Source organism: Falco cherrug, chromosome Z (genome assembly GCF_023634085.1).
Source record: "Falco cherrug isolate bFalChe1 chromosome Z, bFalChe1.pri, whole genome shotgun sequence".
Taxonomy (NCBI): domain Eukaryota; kingdom Metazoa; phylum Chordata; class Aves; order Falconiformes; family Falconidae; genus Falco; species Falco cherrug.
The window spans coordinates 68,536,914-68,557,247 of record NC_073720.1 but is presented as its reverse complement, the minus strand read 5'-3'; the positions used below and the strand labels follow the sequence as shown (position 1 = coordinate 68,557,247).

The 20,334-nt window shown below is 42.2% G+C and overlaps 1 protein-coding gene across 4 annotated transcripts in view; it reads right to left on the bottom strand.

Moving 5' to 3' along the window:
• Window positions 1-17,550, bottom strand: part of MTAP (methylthioadenosine phosphorylase) — a 45,753-nt gene extending 28,203 nt beyond the window's left edge. For 3 of the 4 annotated variants that reach the window (XM_055698593.1, XM_055698592.1, XM_055698591.1), the window contains exons 1-4: window positions 17,047-17,550; window positions 11,657-11,743; window positions 5,920-5,978; window positions 3,400-3,567 (exon numbers count right to left, since the gene is read on the bottom strand). In XM_055698593.1, the coding sequence (XP_055554568.1) occupies window positions 3,400-3,567; window positions 5,920-5,978; window positions 11,657-11,743; window positions 17,047-17,535 (803 nt within the window). In that variant the 5' untranslated portion in view covers window positions 17,536-17,550. Of the gene's footprint in view, window positions 1-3,399; window positions 3,568-5,919; window positions 5,979-11,656; window positions 11,744-13,570; window positions 13,763-17,046 lie in introns of all 4 variants that reach the window. The other variant, XM_055698594.1, reaches the window with a different exon arrangement.
• Between the last annotated feature and the right edge of the window lie 2,784 nt (window positions 17,551-20,334).

Genomic DNA, 20,334 nt, shown 5'->3' with positions numbered 1-20,334 from the left:
GGAGTGCTAATGATCTGCAGAATTAAGCTCTCAAAAGTCTGGAAATACTATACAGTTCTAATTACACCTATTCACTGTTCCCTACTGTAAGTCAAACCTATGCCCTAAACTAGGCAGAAGTCCCACAGAACTCCATATATTGAGATCCTGTCATTAATGCCACAGTGTGCATGGCCAAAGGGAGCAAATTTACATTTGCTGCCTACATCTTTCTGCTCAATTCTAGAGTTCCCCCATTCCCTTTCACTATTCCTTCTTGCTTTATACCTGAAAGGACAATCATGACGTGCTCCCTACTGAGAACCAGAGCCCAGATAACAAAAGGTACCTGGACACCCAGAAGGCACTGATTTTAATGTAAATCCTTCCCACCTGGACCCAGCCCTCTTTCCTGTCTAGTCCCTGACACGGGTTAATCACTATACAGAAGCCAGGATAACTTTAAAAAAAAATAATTGACTGTTTTTGCAGCTTTAACCAGTACCTTTTTTCCAAGACTTTGACACAGTTTTTTCTACAGGACCCCGATCTTCCAGTAGAAGGTATGTCAGAAAAACTGCATCTTTTCAAATGCTGGTAGACAATTAATCTATTTTGTCCCATGAAAATATTTCCCTGTCAGAAGCACTGTTTTCTTAATGATTTATGATATGTAATGCAATCACTTTTACAGATGATGCATTTACCCATGATAGGCAAAAATGCAGACCCTACCTCCAAAGAACCAGCAGTCTAACACCCACTGGCAAGTACATCAGGGAAAAAGACTTAACACAGAAATCAAATTGTGAAATTAAACAGACCATTATGACTTGTCAGTTTTCTGAATTAGAGGGCAAGCTAGAAATGATTTTAAAATTCCTATTACACATTGTTTTCCACACCGAAAAATTCTCATGTGCTATTCAATTTCGGACTCTTCTACATTGAAATGAAAACTTGCTTGACCAAATGAAACACCGCTCATATACGGGCTATGCCATTGCTTCTGGTGACCACCTGAATAAACTCTAAATGAAGACACAGGTCACAGAACAGTTGAGGTTAGAAGGGACCTCTGGAGGTCATCTGGTCCAATCCCCTGCTCAACCCCCTGTTCCATCTAGAATTGGTTGTCCAGGACCATGTCCAGGTGGCTTTTGAGTACCTCCAAGGGTGGAGACTCCACCACCTCTCTGAGTGACCTGTGCCGGTGCTCAGTCACTCTCACAATGAAAAACTGTTTCCTGATGTTCAGAGGGAACCTCCTGTGTTTCAGTGTGTGCCCACTGCCTCTGGTCCCGTCACTGGGCACCACTGGAAAGAGCCTGGCTCCATCTTCTCTACAGGTACCCTTTAGGTATTTATGTACATTGATAAGATCCCCCTGAACCTGCTCTTCTCCAGGAAAGAACAGTCCCTGTTCTTTCAGCCTTTTCTCACAGGAGAGATGCTCTATTCCCTCCAGCATCTTTGTGGTTCTTTGCTGAACTCTCTCCAGTACATCCATGTCCCTCTTGCACTAGGAAGCCCAGCCCTGGACACAGTGTTCTAGGTGTGGCCTCACCAGTGCTGAACAGAGGTGAAGAAGGATCACCTCCCTTAACCTGCTGGCAACACCCCTACTAATGCAGCCCAAGGGCCTTCTAATTGCCTTCTTTGCTGCAATGTAAAGGATGGCTGTATTTTCACTCATATTCACATCAGAGAAATATGCTGATTTGTTCTATAACCTTTTTTTTTCTTTTATTGAAAGGGGCATGTTCTTAAAACCCAGACTTAACCAAGCTTACTTCCTTTCCAGGTCAGAAATTATAATACAGAATGGCAAGTGCTGGGAAATTTAAAGCTGTGTGAGGAGATTAGGTAGCTTAAAAATGAATTATTGATTTTGATAATGACATTTTGGATGAAGGATCTTCTGATATTTCTTACCTGGTTATATCTCCTGGCTGTTTATGTCTTTCTGCCTTACCTCTGCAAGCGTTAGTTTCTCAATACTTCCACACCTCCTCCATAGCAGGTAATAATTCTGCAATCATTGCAACTGTTTCTTGTTTAAAACTGCAGGCTCTCTGGGCCAGAGGGTACTTCTTCCCATGCATGCAATTCATAGCTTAGCATAGTTAGGCTCCCCTCACCTACCTAGGAGTCTGCCAGATGATAATGCTGCCAAAATATCTTTTTGGTTTTTTTTTTGTTTTACTTGTGTTTTACTTGTGATAATCTAAGCCATGTACTCAAGTTATGTTTAATATCTTTCCTACAGAAATCAATATAGAAACTAAAATTACTCATTTCCAAGTACTACTGGCAGAATAAGGATTATGATTTAATCTGTATAAACAAAGTGATCAGCTTAAATACTTTTAGACTTGGGAGGAAAAAAAAAGACGACTGTCAGCAATACAGCAGCTCTCCACTGATAAATCAGCTCCAGTATAACAGGAAGCAGTGTATATAGGGCTTGCTCCTGCAGGCTACTTAGTCATTTCGATACATTGTACTTAAAACATAATCTCTTAAAAGAAAAAGCATTTCAGTTACACACGTCGCAAACAAGTGGTCAGTTAACTCAAATCTTGAATAGCACTGCAGAGAACAAACCTAGGGTATACATGTTCAGTTGGCAATGAAATACTGCCAGCAGCCTCACATAAGACTTCTAGATACAGTACACCTGTAAGTACGAGAATAGATTTACCTCTTAAAATGTGTGACTATGTTTTTGAAATATTTGGTGTAGTCACTCATTTTTAAATTAAGCTCTTCCCCCCGTACCCCCCCTCCCCCTGCCCGGCCCCCCCTGGCCCCTCCCCCCCATCTGCTTGAATTTTTCTAAACATCAGATAATCAAGGAGGGGAGGACTGACTGGAGTACAAAGACACTGGAAAAAATTTACTTCCTTATGATTCTTAACGAATAAAGGATGTTAGCATCTATCCTTGTTTTAAAACAACCTCCTCTCTTATCCCTCTGTGTTGCATTTGATCTCTCTTCCGTAGAGCCTCATTATTACTGCACATGTTTTCCTACCTGTCTCCTCCTATGCTTCTTGCACCATCTCATTTCAGATTCTTCTTAGAACAGTCTGTGCTCTTCTCCATGTTCCTCCCTCATATTTGATAATAGGAGATCTCTTCAGAAGACTTCTCCCAAGGAGCTATGCTTCAGTTCATTTGAGGCCATTCTTCAAAACCTGATATTTCTTCTGTGTCTGTTAGAGCTAAACTTGTAATCTCATTCCTGTTTCCTATCACATTTTGTATGAATCTCACTTTCTGCCATAAGAACTGAGGCTATCATCTCATTCCACCAAAACTTAATGTAACATTAACATGTTACTATATCATTTAACCCCACTTGTCCCCTTTTTTCTCCCATAATTAAGAACACAATTAAACACAAACGTTACTCACTTGTCAATGAACTGGTCAATTATAACAAGATCACCAGGTTGTATTTCCTCTCGTAATGAACCACAGGCAGTAGTCACCAATACATGTGAACAATTTTCTTCTTTTAATGCCCATATATTGGCACGGTAATTGATGTTCGATGGCATAATTGTATGATGCCTCCCATGTCTGCAAAGATGCATGTTGCAAGAGAGTAAAATAAACCAGACTGAAACTGCCTTCCTTCTTCCAGACAGAGAATGCCAGAAAATGTTATTTCCCTTACAACATTGGAAGTGGAACAGATCATTTCAACTACTTCCAGTTTAGCTCATTTTCCTAACTGTATTAAAGTTCTCAGAGTATTTGGTTTCAGAAGTAGTGTAATTTTCTTTTTAGATGCAAAAATTTTAAGTTCAAGACTGTAATGAAAACAATCTTGAAAATACAATCTAAATACACTTCAGCAGCTTCAAGAGTACAAAAAGCAGTTTTCTTCAGTTTTAAGTCAGTTCCATAGATTCTGAAAACCCAAATGTAGAAAATTAAATCTTCCACACACTACAATAAATCTGTAAGATTTACATATACCTCTACAGATTTTTCTGCTCAGAAGTGTTGTTTGTATTCTCCCACCCAGAAAAGAGCAGCACATCACAGAAAATTAAAACCAGAAAGAACACACAGTTTTAATCTGTCACCTTCCCAAATAAAACAGTAGAAACACATTTTTCTCTTTGCTCTTCAAATGATCTGACAGCTTACATAAATTAGAAGAATCACTTCACACTGTTGCAGTATATTTTTTCACCATGACAGGACTTAAGTCTTACAAGCACATGCTTTTGTGTTATCTTTGTCATCACTACAGTGGTATATCACTCACATAATGATTAAATACATTTGAAAATTTCAACTATGTAAAATGAAAGGAGGAACTGAATTGCCCAACTGAGTCTTTCAAAGAGACCAAAAGATCTTAAGAACTTGGTCAACTGGGAACTGGGAGCTGCACACATGACCAAGCACTGTCAGGCAGGTTTCCCATGCTGATATTAGCATTTCTAGTAAGTTAATAGACTTGTAGATTATTGTTTAATATTACAGTTGTTTTCATAATCCTCTTCTAGAATATATGTGTTTGGGTTTTTTTGTAATCATTTATGAGCAACTCTCTTATTGTTCCCAAAACACAAAGTGAAGATGCAGATGCCTTCGCCCCAAAAGTAAACCCATGACAGTTGTATATGAATGGTCATAAATCCCAGACAGGATGTAAACCACAGCCCAGTTGTTCAGCTGTCTGTAGCCCAAGGCCTACTTCGATACAGCACAGATATGAGCTCTTGGCTTAGCATTTCATTTGAGCAAATGAGAAAAATGTTGTCCAGGTGTAATAAAATATATGAGAAAAGTCCATGCAAAGTAAGAAAAGTAAAACCATAGACAGAAGTGTAGCTGCAGAGAAGGTTAACAATTAGCACCTTAATGGAAAAAATACTGGCATGGAAAGAATTGGGCCCTGAGTGCACCACTGGGTTGCAACTGCCCTGGCCAGCCTCACCCTTGGCCTCGACGCAAACACCTGGTGCTTGTGAACCTAGGTGCTCCCACCTCCAGTCTTCTCTCCTGGCCTGAGCTATGTCACAGGTGTGCCTGTCCCCAGCCCTGTCTCCTGGATGGCCTTCAGACCTATGCTGTAGTTTGTCTCCAGACCAGTTTTCTGGATGGACTTTTGACAATGCTGCAGCCTTGACTACAACTCTGTCTTTTGCCCCATCTCTTACAGCTCCTGCTTGGACTCCCTGGATGGATACTGGAGTTGATTCATCACCTTGACTTGTCTGGGACTGCTGATGGACTCTGTTATCAGCACCTGGCTCTGCCCATGCTGTCCAATGCTGAGAACTGTGTTAGTATTCTTATGTTTAATCTAGTAGCACATTGGTCCTAGATATCCATGGTTACATTAGCGTGAAATCTCTATGCACTCATTCTGCAGATCCTGCTTGCAGATTCTCTTCTGAGTATGGTAAGAGATGCCTGAATAAATATGACACAGGGCGAGAGAACTACAGGGGATGCAGCCTCCTAAGCAATAATGGTAACAGCCAGAGTCCTCAATAATCAAAGGGTATTATTTGGAAGAGTGGTAGCAGAGATACAGTTCCCCTGGAAACAGGCAATTTCCCAGTTTCTGAAAGGAAATCTGCAGAGGGAGCAGATGGATTACTGAGGTTATCAGGCACAACCTACATACTACCAGAGCAGGCAGCATTGCAGACTGCTGTTCTTACTAGGGCAGCACCTAGTAAGACCTATGTAACCACCCTAGATTTCTCTTTCCTAACCTTTATTTGTAATACTCTCAGTTCCTGCAGCACCAAATTTGTTCAGGAAAAAAGACTTCTGCTGGACTTTGCTAGCAACCACAGAGCAAGATGAAGTCTGATTAAAATTCATTTCACCTAATGTAAAAAGAAAAAAACATCTGAGAAAACTTTAAGACATAGTATAAAACCCCTTAAAATGCTCACTTACCTTGCCAATAGCACACAGTCCACATTTTTTATCTTTCCCAATATCAAAGCATCCGATGGCTGCAAATAAACAAGCAAATAAGAATGAGTAACAGCCTGACAATCACATTAGAAACCTTAACTGCTGCTCAAAAATAAGAAGGATAGTTATGGAAGCAAATACTGGTTACCACTGTAGTCTCACATTTCCTTCAGTTCAGCTCTGTGACAGGGCAGATTAGTAAAACAGTCTGGAACAGAAAAATCAAACTTGACACCAGGTTTATCACAGTTTTTCTGTGTTCATACTAACATTTATATTGCAACTCCCTACTTTAGGATTTGAAATAGTAATACTTTCAAATACTTTGAAACAGCATTTCAAACAGTGCTACACAAATGTGAAAAAAGCAGCATGTACACGTTGCCCTTACGTTGGTTAGCATGTCTCACTCTCTCCTGCAAACTTTGATTGCTTTTTGCTAAAAAGGTGCTATTCCCTTCTAGAAGACCCCTCCCAAAATCTGTCCCTTTCTGTAACACTCCCCATTCTGTTCTGTCCTCTTTCTACCATGGCCCCCTAACTCAGACTAGGGGTGTGAGGAGGAGTTCTAGACCCTTCCAACCCACCCTTCATTCTCCCCTAGCTTCCTGATAAACTCCCTCTTCCCTTCTGCTAGGAGTCCTGCTTTTGGGAACAGAACTGCGAGATGACAGAGAACTTCTGGTACACTAGTGGCAGAAGCAATGTTGTATTTGGTCAGCCCAGGGACGAGGAGAGAGCATGTGCTCTCCTCTCACAGCTGCACAATGAGAACATGCATTCCTCCTGATGACCAGCCAGCCAGGAAGCTAGAGCATTTTGTTTGTAGCTGCCCAGTTGAGACATGTGCCCTGCCTTGGAGATGGTCATATTGACCACGCATGTCAGACCCCAAGTCATCAACCACTACTACAACAAATTAACTGCCCTGTGGGCTGCGTTCTGCTCCTGGGCTATATGCATCAGGGATCTGAAATACACAATGCTTCTAGCCTCCCTTTTTGTTAAAAAAATTAAGGCCACTGTTTAATTAGATGCTACATTGCATTTGTGCTGAACAGCAGTGCAGCTGGGTATGCTGCTTCTCCTGCCCAGTTGAGGTCTGGATGCATTCCACTCTTACTGCTGCGTAGAAGAAACTGTAGAGTAAGCTGGAAGCCACTCTGTGCCAATCTCTCCTTCCACGCCCTGGGATTTAAAGCTGAAATAGCTATTAACAAAATTATTATTTATTTACTGATCACAAGTTTGCAAGTATCTGGAAGGACTCCCATACTTGCATTTAGAAATGTTCTGTTGTCTACTGCTTAATATAATTTTATTTGTATTTTAATGCTAGCTGCAAGATTACAGCATTTAGTTTTACAGCTGTTAATTCTATCACTCTTGAAAGTTTGCAGAGATCTAGAACGAAGTAATATGTGAGCCCTCCCAGCTGCATTTTAGGGATATTAATTTCTAATAAAACCAGCACTTTCTGCTCCCTATTGCACAGCTCTTTTTTTTGCCATTTTTAATGTGAATTCTCTTCTCTGCTGGTTTTTGCTGGGTTAGAATTAATTTTCTTCACAGTAGCTAGTATGGGGCTATGTTTTAGATTTGTGCTGGTAACTGTTGATAACACAGGCATGTTTTCACTATTGCTGAGCAGCACTTACACAGAGTCAAGGCCTTCTCTGCTTCTCACACAACCCCACAAGAAGTCAGGAGGAAACACAGCCAGGACAGCTGACTCCGACTGACCAAACTGATGTTCCAGACCTTATGACCAAAAAGAAGGAAGGGGAGCAATGTTTGGGGTTATGGCATTAGCCCTGCTTTCCTGGAGATGGCTGAAGACCTGCCTGCCCATGGGAAGCTGCAAATTAATTCCTTGTTTCACTTTGCTTGTGTGTGCAGCTTTTGCTTTACCTATTAAACTGTCTTCATCTCACAACCTGCAAGTTTTCTCACTTTTACCCTTCTGATTCTCCACCTCATCCCATCAGGAGGAAGTGAGTGAGGAGTTGTGTGGGGCTTGGCTGCCAGCTAGGGTTAAACCATGACATCATCATAGCACCGTAAGTTACTCAGTCACCTAGGTTTAAATTCTGTCAGACACAGATTTACCACTGTTAAAAGTCTCCATTTAATTTTAACCTACTGACATAAAAACATTTAATCTATTTAGCTTAATTCACATGTATTCTCCTGAACCAGATATAGCTTTGAAAGCAAAATTTCACACAGGGCGAAAGCCTTCCTGTCTAGCTGCCAAGGCATTTTGATGTTGCAACATTCCATAACAATGAAGGTTCACAATAATTAGCATTTGCAGTTTTGCTTTTTTGAGGTTTGGTTTGGTTTGTTTAGATGGCACACATTTGCTGTGTGAAGTAGTAAGCACGCAAATTAGCTCACAGCAGGATACAAAAATAGTCTTAAAAACTAAAGAGGACTTCAGACAAAATTCCTTGTCTCCTATCAAAATTAAAAGATTATTAAGTTGAAAATTGGATCCTTCACTTGGCAAGTGACAGATGCAAGTTTATTGCAAGTGATAGATTCAAGTTTATATCAATTTCCAAAAGATTTGGTGTAGAAAGGTGCAATTTAACTGCTATTTGATATTTGTCCCCACCACAGAACTCCACTGAATTCTGGTGTATGTTGCTGACACTGCAAGAACGCAACAGTTTTGAAAGCCAACAGGCTTCAAAATCCAGTTGCAGCAGCCAGGGTTTCCTTTCCTACCTGCTGCCCCTCTATAGTCACTTCAAAAAGCTTCAGGGTGGCCATGTAACAAGACCAGTTGTCATCTTTACACAGATTTCCACAGAATGTATTCAAGGCATCTTACAACTGCCTGAATACCTTTCTCGCAAATGATTGCTAAAATCATGGCAGAGGAAAAAAAAAAGGTTTGGAATGAAGAATGCTATGCTAAATGACAAACTGTTTAAGAAAAGAATTTGCAAATACTGCATCATAGGTCATTAAAAGAGAGGAAATAAAGATAAATCAGTGTGTGTAAAGTTACAAGGAAGTGAAAGACACAGAAAATTCAGACTGTGTTAACCATCTAATACAGCTAGCGTGTACTTCCCTTCCATGCTCCTTCTCCCACAAGTCCTTTCCAGTGCTGTACCTCTCTACTATTATCTCAGCATTTTATCAGCTTTGAAACGCTGATAAAATAATAAAAAATTCCAATGGAACAATCCCAGTTTAAAGCTCTAATACAGTATTTTTAAAGCAGGATTCAAAAAAAGGCCCAATAAAAAGTTCTTGAACATTAATAATTCATACACATATTTAACTACTTCCCCCTTCCACCAAATCCAAAGATATTTATTACTCAGTATTGCAAAACAGAAAAGGAAGCAAAGAATCCTGGGCAGTTAACCATAAATTATGAAAGTAACAATTGAAATAAATCTCTTTTGTCTGCAACATAAATATGCAGAAAGTATTGTTCATGTGGTGCTTACAAAATTCATTTTTTCCTTGGTCTCACTTCAGAAGCAAGCTGGAACAGAAAACAGAATGAACAAGCAAACTAAAAATCTACAGAAATCTTGAGATGGAACAGCATCTCACAGGTTCCCCAAAACTTCATTTAACCTATGATTTAGTTTAAGAACCAAATGACATACATCGCTTTGGGGAGGCAGAAGAGGAGCTTAAATGTTATGTCACATGGTCTGATTTTCCTGATGCAAGCATACAAAGCTCATTTGCAAGGTGGGCAACCCTTGCTCCGCCCTGCTTCGTTTGCCCAATATATCTGTGACCAACAAGGGGGGCGGGGGGGCAGCTAAAATAATTTCCTAGAACAGGAAGATATTTTGCTGATTTGAGGAAAGGTGATTCAGAACCAAGTTCTGTCATCCAGGAAGTAAAACAATCTAACTGAAAGCACATTCTGACCAAAGTTTTACCAGTAGCTTCAAAATTCAGTGCTGAAGATAAATGTTGTTGCAACCTATTTTTTATCCTATAAGAGAACAATATTTTCCATATCTGGAAATGGAATGCCATAAGGATTTACGGTATCTTCCATAGAACACCAAATCTTTGATGCAATCAAAATGGTGGAAGCTGACACAGGAGAAACAGCAGAACAAAGATAGTAGCTGAGTTACTTCCTAAATGAAAATTAAAACCCCTTCCATACTGACCAAAGGTGCAGAACTGAAGAAACTTCTTTCACTCCCTTGAGCAGGAGCCATCCCACAGGTACTTCTACTCTTCTGAGTAATACTAAACCCTGCTGTAGACCAGCTACTGCACTACAGAACTTAGGCCACCCAAATCCTATTGTATCTCAGCACTGCGACAGAACAGCCCTCTAAATGCTGTGCTGCCACTGAGCCCTTAACTCCAGTCTGAACAGAACTGTGTTTCATCCTTCCTGGATACGAAGGCTTCAGTTAATACTGGCTACAACCACCCTATTTTTGGTTTGTGAGCCATCTGCAGATACAGCCGTGCTGATACCACCCATGATTCTCAAAAACCGGCATGCAATGGCAACTGGTTTGCTTTAGCCAGTGGACTGTATTTCAGTCCAACACTGGCTACCATTTGGAAAACAGGGTACAAAAAATAGAGGAGGCAAGTTCCTTTCATTCTCTTCCAGTTTATTAAAAAATTTTGAAGGATGGTAGGAAAGTCAAGTGTGTTTTTCTGATTATGACTTCTCCTCCCTTAATCTTTATCTCCTTCCCCTTCTTGAATGGTGTGTACACAAACTCTGCTTACTGTTTACACTCTTACTTCTCCCTTAAACCATTTTGAATGGAGGCACGGATTCAGATTTTAAATCGCACACCACAGCACTGAGTTTCTGACAAGCTTCTACCCATGAAAGGGCGCTTGCTGCCACAGGCCAGATGTTTTAATGTATGTATACTAGCTTAAAATGGTAGATTTAATAAGATACAATTTTGATGGCAATTATAAAGCACCCTGACCTCCCTGGTCCTATGACATTACAGATATCTGAGATCCAGTTCTTCTATGAACTTCCTGTGTCAACTAGAACCTCTCTCCTCCTTGATTTCCTGCCTATAAAACTCTCTCTCATCCTTTGTCTTACCTGTTTCTACTTCTAAAAGTGCTTTGGAGTGGGAATTGTCCTTCACAACACACTTAGCACTGTGTATACAGCAACACCTATAGCCTCCACTCCCTTCTGCTGAAGAAAAGGGCTGAAACAATGTGGAGTTAGGTCAAGAATACCTGTACTACAGCAACAGTTTCAGAGCTTCATTTTCGAATCAGTTTCAGATTATGTGGTTAGAAGCATGACTGTAAGGAGAGCATTGGTATGTAAAGCATAATTCAGTGGTTACAGGAAAAATGGTGGCACATATAGCTCAAAGGACATTTTTCTGCAATTCAGGAAGGTCCCTGGAGCAATCTGGCATATACTACAGGTCAGAAGCAGCACAAATTTGAAAGAGGGGGTTTATCTCTCGACTGCAAATTCAGGACTCAGTTTGTAAATGCATCCAGTCGACAGATGAGAAGGGGTAAAGTCTCCTTTGCACATCATCTTTTTAACACCTTGTTTCTACAAACTAAGCAGCACACAATACACAGCAAGTAAAACGAAGTAAGTCTTGTGCTAGTACCTCTTTTAGGCATTCATTTAACAGTCTGAAAATTAAAAGCATACAAACATCTTTAAAAACAAGTCTCAGTAGTAAAAAAAGAGAAAGGTTATACAGACCTTGCCATAAGGAGTATCAACATATTTTTCTGTTCTTCCTTCTAAGATATCCGGATCATCCAGCCCGGTTCCACCAATAATTCCGATCTTACACAGAAAAGTACTTTATTAGTCTTCTTGAGATTATACTCCATTTAACAGCATGTGGGAAAAACAAACTAGGCAACTACAAAATGTATTTTCTGCTTGAGATGGGGTTAGACTACAGATAAACAAAACATAATATGCACAACACATTTCCCAGAAAAGAAATTTCACAGAATCCTAGAATGGTCAAGGTTGGAAGCAACTTCTGGAGATCATCTAGTCCAACTCCCTGCTAAAGCAGGTTCACCTAGAGCAGGTTGTACAGCGTCCAGGTGGGTTTTCAGATTCTCCAGAGAAGGAGACTGTACAACCTCTCTGAGCAGCCTGTTACAGTACTCTGTCCCCCTCAAAGTAAAGAAATTCTTCCTCATATTCAGACGGAACTCCCTGGGTTTCAGTTTGTATTCATTGCCCCTTGTCCTGTTACTGGTCATCACTGAAAAGAGCCTGGCCCTGTCTGCTGGATACGCACCCTTAAGATATTTGCCGTCATTGATAAGATCCCCTCTCAGCCTTCTCTTCTCCAGGCTAAACAGGCCCAGCTCTCTCAGCCTGTCCTCATAAGGGAGCGATAAACCTGTCCCCTCATCATGTTCGCAGCCCTTCACTGGACCCTCTCCAGTAGCTCCCTGTCCCTCCTGAACTGGGGAGCCCAGCACTGGGCACAGCACTCCAGATGGGGCCTCACCAGGGCAGGGTAGAGGGGCAGGATCACCTCCCTCCACCTGCTGGCCATGCTCCTCCCAGTGCCCCCCGGGATCCCACTGGCCTCCATGGACACACAGGCACACTGCTGGCCCATGGGCACCTCACTGTCACCAGGACTCCCAGGTCCTGCTCTGCAGAGCTATCTTAATTTCAAATGACTGATTTTAAACAACTGTAAGCTGCCAATTTCTTGCACTATGATTCTCCTCTTTAGAGATACCAAATTAAAAAAAAGCTATGGAAAATACACAAAGATGTACCAATTCATCATTTATTTCCAATACAAAACTGAAGGGTTTTATTTGGGAATGCCTGTAATGAAGTATCTGCATAACATATATTAAAACAAAGGCTTCCTGTTTACATGGGGAAAGTCCTACACATAACTGCTATACGGAATACCAGGCATATAGTATCATACATTCAAAATAATGAAAAGCTAACCTTCTCCCAAAACATTAGAAGTTTTTTTTGTTGACTTGCCAAAATCTAAGAACTTCCCTGTTTCTGTAATAGTCTCTGTACAGCTTCTGAAAAGCTCAACAACATCTTCACAAGTGAAATAAAAAGAATTTACTGACAATTTCACCTGCTGTAAGCACTGCTGGGTTTCTTCAGGCATTTAAAATTAGGTCACCTGGTACGTAAGAAAGTGTAAGCGACTATTCAAACTTTGCAGCTGGGTCACTAATTGTCTCCTGTGTAGATGCACTGGTGTCAGGTTTTATTCAACTTACAACCTTTCCCTAAGTAGAAACTTAAGAGACTCTCATTCCTCCTACTTTTTTGATGAAGTCTTTTCCAGTATTTTTCCAATATTTTTATGAAATTGACTAACAGTTTCAAAGCATATTGGAAAGAGAAAAAAAGCGGGCAAAGCTAAGGGCCACTTAAATAGAATATATTTTATATCCTTAGAAAATCAGAATAAAAGTCTTGTGTTTTGACACAACTTGTAGTGTAGTTACTTGATGTGACTTAAAAATACCACATGTCATGCCCTAGTAATCACAGATTTCTTGTTCTGGCTCATAGCTCATCTGTTCCTGTTCTTTTGCAAAAAAGGGAAAAGAAAAAAAGGTAATTTGAAACATATATTGTCACTAAGACTAAGCTCACCTGTGGTTTCATACTTGAGCTAAAGAAAAATGCATCTGAATTTTCTTGTTTCTAGTTCATCATTGGAAAGTATCTTGGTTTTGTCTTTGCAGGGATTATTCTGTTTTCAACAAGTCAAGTTTTCTCTTGAGTTCAGAACACTTCTACCTCTTTGGACAGAGTGGTTGATGTCAGGTCCTTCACAACCTAAAGCTTAGTAATGAGAGAAAATGCTCCTTTTTTTCTTTTTTTTTCTTTTTTTTTGCCTCCAACGTAGTTTGTCTCAGTTTTTAAGTTGAAGAATTCTTATCACGGCTAAAAAAATTGGAACTATTCTGGCATGACTTACTACTGCATGGTTCCACCACTATTATTATTTTTATAGAAAATAACTCAATGTGAATTTCAATGTAAAACACCCCCTTTCCACAACACACACCCACCTGTCTCTTAGTCTTTTTTCTTAACTTTCACATTCATAGACACCTCATTTGTTTAACCACTATATTAGTTGGCTCATCAAGCATTTCGTTTTAACAAGCTGAGGCTCTGTGGCCTTCATTACACACCAAATACTTGTATGAGAAAGCTTTCCACAGCAGATGGTGTAAACGCAAATACCCTAGAAGTAGTTTTATCGGATCTTCTGTTTCCTTTTGCTACCCCCCTGTGGAGCACGAGTAGTAGTGCAAAGCAAAATACCAGTAGAAATCCACGAACTCCAACCTTAACTAGAACTTAAGCATTTGGGAAGACCTAGATCATTGTCTGCAGTAGTACTGATCGGTCTGTTCCCATGTTATTCATGTTGCTTATTTATCACAAACGTTCAGATTGTTAGATCGCTCATATAAAACCTGAAAACTATACGTTTTAGGATGAGTAATTTTCTGCCTTAAGAACTACCTAAGAGGTGTGCAACGCAAGCAATCATAAAATTCAAAATCAGCAAGACCACCCTTAACATTGCTCATGTGTGCATTCACTAAACACAGAAGACCACTACATTAACAAAAGCCAAGATCAAAATGGTGCCTTTTTTTTTTTATCCAAGAAAAAAATTGTTACTTAAGTAACTGAACTAGTTTTAGTTTGATACAATGCTTGTTTTATTAGTGCCCTATAATTTAAGATTGAGAATATTCAAAACCAGAATGCTTATGTGCCTGAACTTTAACTCTGGCAAAATGAAATTTCTTGGGACTGAAGAAAACAGTGCAGTGCTGGAGATACCAGCTACACCTACATGACATAAATGTTATTTTGGAACTGCTTTAAGGTCCTTATGAACACACAAGATCCAGCATTTCCTGCACCAGGAAGCAGCACACCTGATGTGTGGCAGCACAGAGCTCGGTCTGTTCACAGCAGCATAGGCCCGGTGAGGTGGCTTCCCCATGTGCTCTTGGGCTCCCTACTCCTGCTGCAGCAGTGGCATCAATACTTAATTGTGCTGCACGGTTCAGCTCCACAGCAGCCTTTTACACCACCAGCCATGCTGTCAGAAATGGCAGCAGTGCAACAAGCTGGCAAAATAGTCACTGCTCCCAGGTGGAGAGCCCACAGCACGGAAGAAGAGCTAGACTACCCTGAATTTGCTTATGCCTTCTCCCTCCTTGCAAAAGACCTCAGGAGCAGTTTGTCACCCTTCAAGCCACCCCAGGCAACAGTAGCCAGAGAAACACTGGGCTCACTATAATTCACAGGAGAGCTACTACGGTGGAACGAACGTTAGGCCAGCAGATTTGTTGAAGCAGTGCTTCTCCAACCATGTAATGCTAGCTTGGAGCTAGCAGCTCCAACCGTAAAATGAATGTTAGCTCTTGGCAAGAAAATAGTTTTTCCTCTAACAAACATAATCTCCAGGAATATCAGCTGTGTCTGGGGCTGGAGACCCCAAAATCTGATTCTATATTAAATTCTGCTTTACGGACCTCCTAGGATTATCAAATTGATCAACTACCAGAAGGAATGCAGCTGTCCTAGGCTCCTCGAGGAGATACCCTGCCAAAGGATCTGAGGTCTGTTTCCACGTAGCAGTCCAGGCACTGAAAGCCAGTAATAGCAGACTGGAGCTGACTCGGAGATAAAAAGTCCCACCTGACCTCAAAGGCAGAGACAGTCACATCTAGGAGTGACCTCAAGAATGGAAAGGTGCAATACTGTATGCTCCATTCCAGACTTTTCATCCTACAAAGGGATGTGATGGACATAACCTGTGAAAATTAACAGAGGCTGTACCTAAGGTTATCTGGAATTAAATCTAAAGTACAATGGCATTGCACTGGGAATGAAACATGAAATATTTCACTATGGTACAGTCAAACACTGGGATGAAGAGCAACAAAAGTAAAACCTAAGAAATAGTATCACATCAGTAACTAAAAAATCAAAAGCATTTCTCTGTGGGAGCCCAAGTAATGATCACACTTAAGCGTACACCTTTCTTAAACGGCTGGTTGGTGAAATTCTGCAAATAGGTTCCAGCAGAAGACACAGAAGTGTCAGTGCAGTAACAGTATACACTTGCCCATCTGATGGTCTTACACACTGGTACACGTTCATTGGTGTCACCACCAGCCATGAGTCTTTGTGACAACCACCTCTGAATACCTCCATATTCCTCTCTTCTGTTTTGGGGATAATGAGAAGAGGAAGAGGATGGCATTAAAAAGACTTTTCACTTACACAGAGGTAACAGCAACCTGCACACAATTTACAGTGCAAAGAATAAACCTGCTGTCTCTGTGAAATCAAGGCCGCTTATAGCCAATTCCTGCACACCAAGACGACCGGGAAAGTTACTTTACCTCAGAAAACTAATTCGTATGTTGGTCGAAACACAATTCCTGCGTTTCACCGCAACTGGCCCGCCCACCCCTGACGCGGGCAGTCACCCTCCGGTCCCACTGCTGACGCACCGGGGACGGGCCGGTCCCAGGCCAGACCCGTGTGCTGGCGCGGCGGTACAGGCGCCCTGCGACGGTGACAAACGTGCCTCACTCCCTCTCACGGACAAGCCCGACCGGCCGCAGCCGGCTCTGACACTCCGAGAAGTGGAGACCCCCGACTCCCATGAAGAAAAAAAAAAAAAAAACAAAAAAACCACCTGCGGCAGCGCCGTGGCGCTGAGGGCGGGGAGCGGCGTGCGGAGGCTGCGCGGCCCGCAGCCGAGGGGCCTGGAGGCGGCGAGGCGGAGTTGCCGGGGGCGGGGGGGGGGTGTCACTTGGCCAGGCGCCGTGCGCCCGGGGCCCGCTCCTGGCGGGCGGGGCGGGAGGGAGGCGGGCAGGGAGCGGAGCGCGGCGGAGGACGCGGCGGCCGAGAAGCGGCGCCTCAGCCCACGCGCTCGGAAGCCCCCGGAGGGCAGCGACGTGGCCCCGCGCCCTCCCGCTCCGCAGGCCCGCGGCCGCCCCGGCAGGGGGCAGGCGGGGAGGGGTTGAGGGCGGCGGTGGGTGCCGCCTCTTTCCCAACCCACGGCGACGCTGCCCCTCGCTTACCTTCACGGCCGCGGCGGCGGCGGCCATGTTGGCGGCAAGGGCGGGGGGGTGGCCGCCGGGGCCGCGCGCCGCGTGTGGCCCGGCCCGGCCCCGCCCCGCCCCGCGCGGGCCGGCCCCTCCCCCCGGCGCTGCAGGGCCGCGGGCCGGCGGGGGCGCCGGGGCCTCGCTAGGGGGCGGGGCCGCCCGCGCTGAGGGGAAGCGGCGCCCGGGCCCGCGCCCGCGCCGCCGGGGCCGTGACCCCGGAGCCCTCGGGCCGAAGGGAGCCCGCGGGGGGCCGGCCGGTCTGTCCCCGCGGCGCGGGTGGGAGAGGGCGCCCCCGGGCTCCGCACCCCGCGGCTGGGGACGAGTCTTCCGGGTGTGGGCCCGACGCTGGCGGTGTCGCCTGACGCTAGTCGCACAGCCGGAGTTCTTCGCGAAGCGGTTAGGAGCATGCGGTGCAGAACGGTTCCTTGGCGTAAAATCTGGATTTTGTGTCACAGCATAGGACATAACTGCTCCTTCCACCCCGCCACCTCCCCCGCTTACACCCCACCCCCCCCCACACACCCCCCCAGGATACATCCTCTCCAGAAGCAGATACTGCTATCCCATTATTTCTGGGTATTTCGATTGATATGCTGTTCCTACACTTCACCAACAGCCCCATCAGAACATCTCCAGCGTGCTTTTGAAACGTCACTACCGACTGGTCCATAAGCCCTGAAGTGTTACTACATCCTTGAAATGTATCCTCAGTGAAGGTTTTAATACTTTTTTAAAAGCTTTCTTCTTGGAAATGCTTTTATTAAGTCAATGAGTGCTGCTGTGTTTAAGTACCTTTTGAAGTCACAGCCAAGGTAACCCATCCTGCTTTCTTTTTAGTTTTTCTGATCTGCATATCTAGATGCAACTCTCAGGAGTATTCACTAGCTGCATGTAAAGAAAGCAACACTGCAGCTGTTGATACCTAGATACTCTTGTAAATTATGCTGCAGTTCCAGAAAACAGTATTCCACAAATCTCGTGGTATAATAGAAATAATTTGTCTACTTCAGTGTGTAAGCATGTGTGAAAAATGCTAAACATTGGCTTAGTCTTTCTGAAAACTAACTTTCGGATGGTCCATATTTTGGCTGGACCACCAACCATACTGCTGGACACACCGTGGTTTATTTGACTTCCTCCTCAAATTCTGAATTTGTCAACAGAGGGTAGAACTGAACAGCACTACAAAGTCCCAGATGCACCCTGTAAAACAGTGGCATGATGCAAAAAGTGCTGATTAGTCCTGGATTAACAGAAATGGCAAAATGAAACCAAAATTCAGCTCTAACCGGAATATAAAATCCTATCTATTTCTATAAATAAAATTCCTAATTTTATAGTATTTGTGGAAGAGGTTTGTTTTCTATTAAAAACCGGATTAATTTATAGGTTTAATGTGGTTTAAATTAAGGGTAGTCTTTTTAATATCCAAAAATTATTCTGAGAATGAACTGGAGCATGTTTTGGGGGAAAAAAAAATGGGGAGTTTTATTTTCTTTCTGAAGTACGCCTATATAGAAAGTACATATATTTAGCTATCCAAGCTAAATATTGCTTCAAGTGATATGAAAAGGTAAACACTGTATCATTACATATGACTAATTACAAGTTTCCTCTTTGTGGTGTTTTTCTTGTTGCCACAAGTCCATACACTTAAGCAGGACATTGGTCTTACCATAACATGATCTTACATTTTGGAAACATTAATAGTTTTGATATATTTATATGTTCTATTACCATAGATAGATACAAATATAAAATGTAGATCTTTCAAAAATAACCAGTAACTTGCTAGTTGGAAGTACTTCTTTTTAGAAGTATTTGTTGTAGATTTCCTTTAAAACAACTTTATCTATCAGAGAGACCTCAGCCATCCAGACGTGTCATTCTCATGTGCCACTCCGTGCTACCTGTCTATTAAAAAATGTCACATATCCGATAGTAAATGCAGACTCAGATTCATCACTGAACATACGTCCTGTATTTTATCACAGCTGAGAAATCTGCTGAAATTGGCAAGGTGAATTGCCTCATTTGTATACCAGAAAAGGGATATTCCTGATAACTTAAGGCAGTAGCAGCTAGTGCTGAATGTCTTTCAGCTGGAATTGCTCTCTGTGCAGCTTTAAACATTTTATCCTCTTGTCTTCAGTGCATGTTGGAGATCTTCATACACAGCTGGGATGTTTGTCATAGAGGCTGAAGGCTTCTTGCTGCAGTTTAAAATGTGAGACTATACTGATGAGAGATAGACTTCAGAAAATCATAGATTAATAAAGGGAGAAAAAGCTGAAGTTACATGTTAACTTCTTCAGTGGGGTGCAGTATAACCATAGTACCTTATTAACACTTCACTTGTGCTTTCACTGCACAGAATCTTTTAGTGAACAATTTTTGGTAATTCCTTCTGTTTAATTTCTACTACAATTTTTCTCCACTAAACCGCTTAAAAAAGCTGTGTCAGTTGTGTTGCAGTATTCATCTTTTACCACAACTATGTGCAATCCATTTACTTTTCTGGTTCTGTTTTTTTGCTTGGTTTTGAATATGAGAGCTCACATTGTTTACATAGTGTGAAAATATTAGCTATTTGAGTTCTCAGGGGTCATAAGTTAAGAGTCTGTTCTTACTCCCATTTAAAACTTGTCCTAGCTGGTCCTGCTCAGGCTGTTCCCATGAGAATCTGATACTGTAGCTGTCCAGAGAGGTACCAGCTTTCCAACGTCATGCTTATGGGCTCTCTGTGTACGTATTTTGAGGGAGTATTAACTCTGTATAAAGCTCTCTGTATATCCAGGGTAAATCTACACACAGAACAAGCAGAAAAGCCTGGTCATGGTGAATTGTTAATGATCTAGACACTTCGAGACATTGAGCTGGAAGCTCAGAAGTTTCATCAGATAGGGTTTCCAAAGATGTTGAGTCTGAGACACGGTTTTGGCACAGGGGGTGAACAGCTTATACTCAGAATCAGAAAAAGAAGGTGAAAAACTGTATTCTTGCAAACAAACTAAGTTCCTTTGCAAATTTAATACCATGCTAATTTCAATTTAGCAGTTAACTAGTATGGAAAACCTGTATCAATATGAAATTTTGCACTTCTTCAAGTGAGCTCACTGTTTATCAACAGCTAGTTAATTCCCATTACTTAACAGCAGCTTATAACCTAGATTGACCTATACATGCATTTAAGCCTTCAAAAGCATTTCACTGTTCAATAGCAGGTAAGAAATAATACTTTGTGAAATAGACTTTTAAAAATGT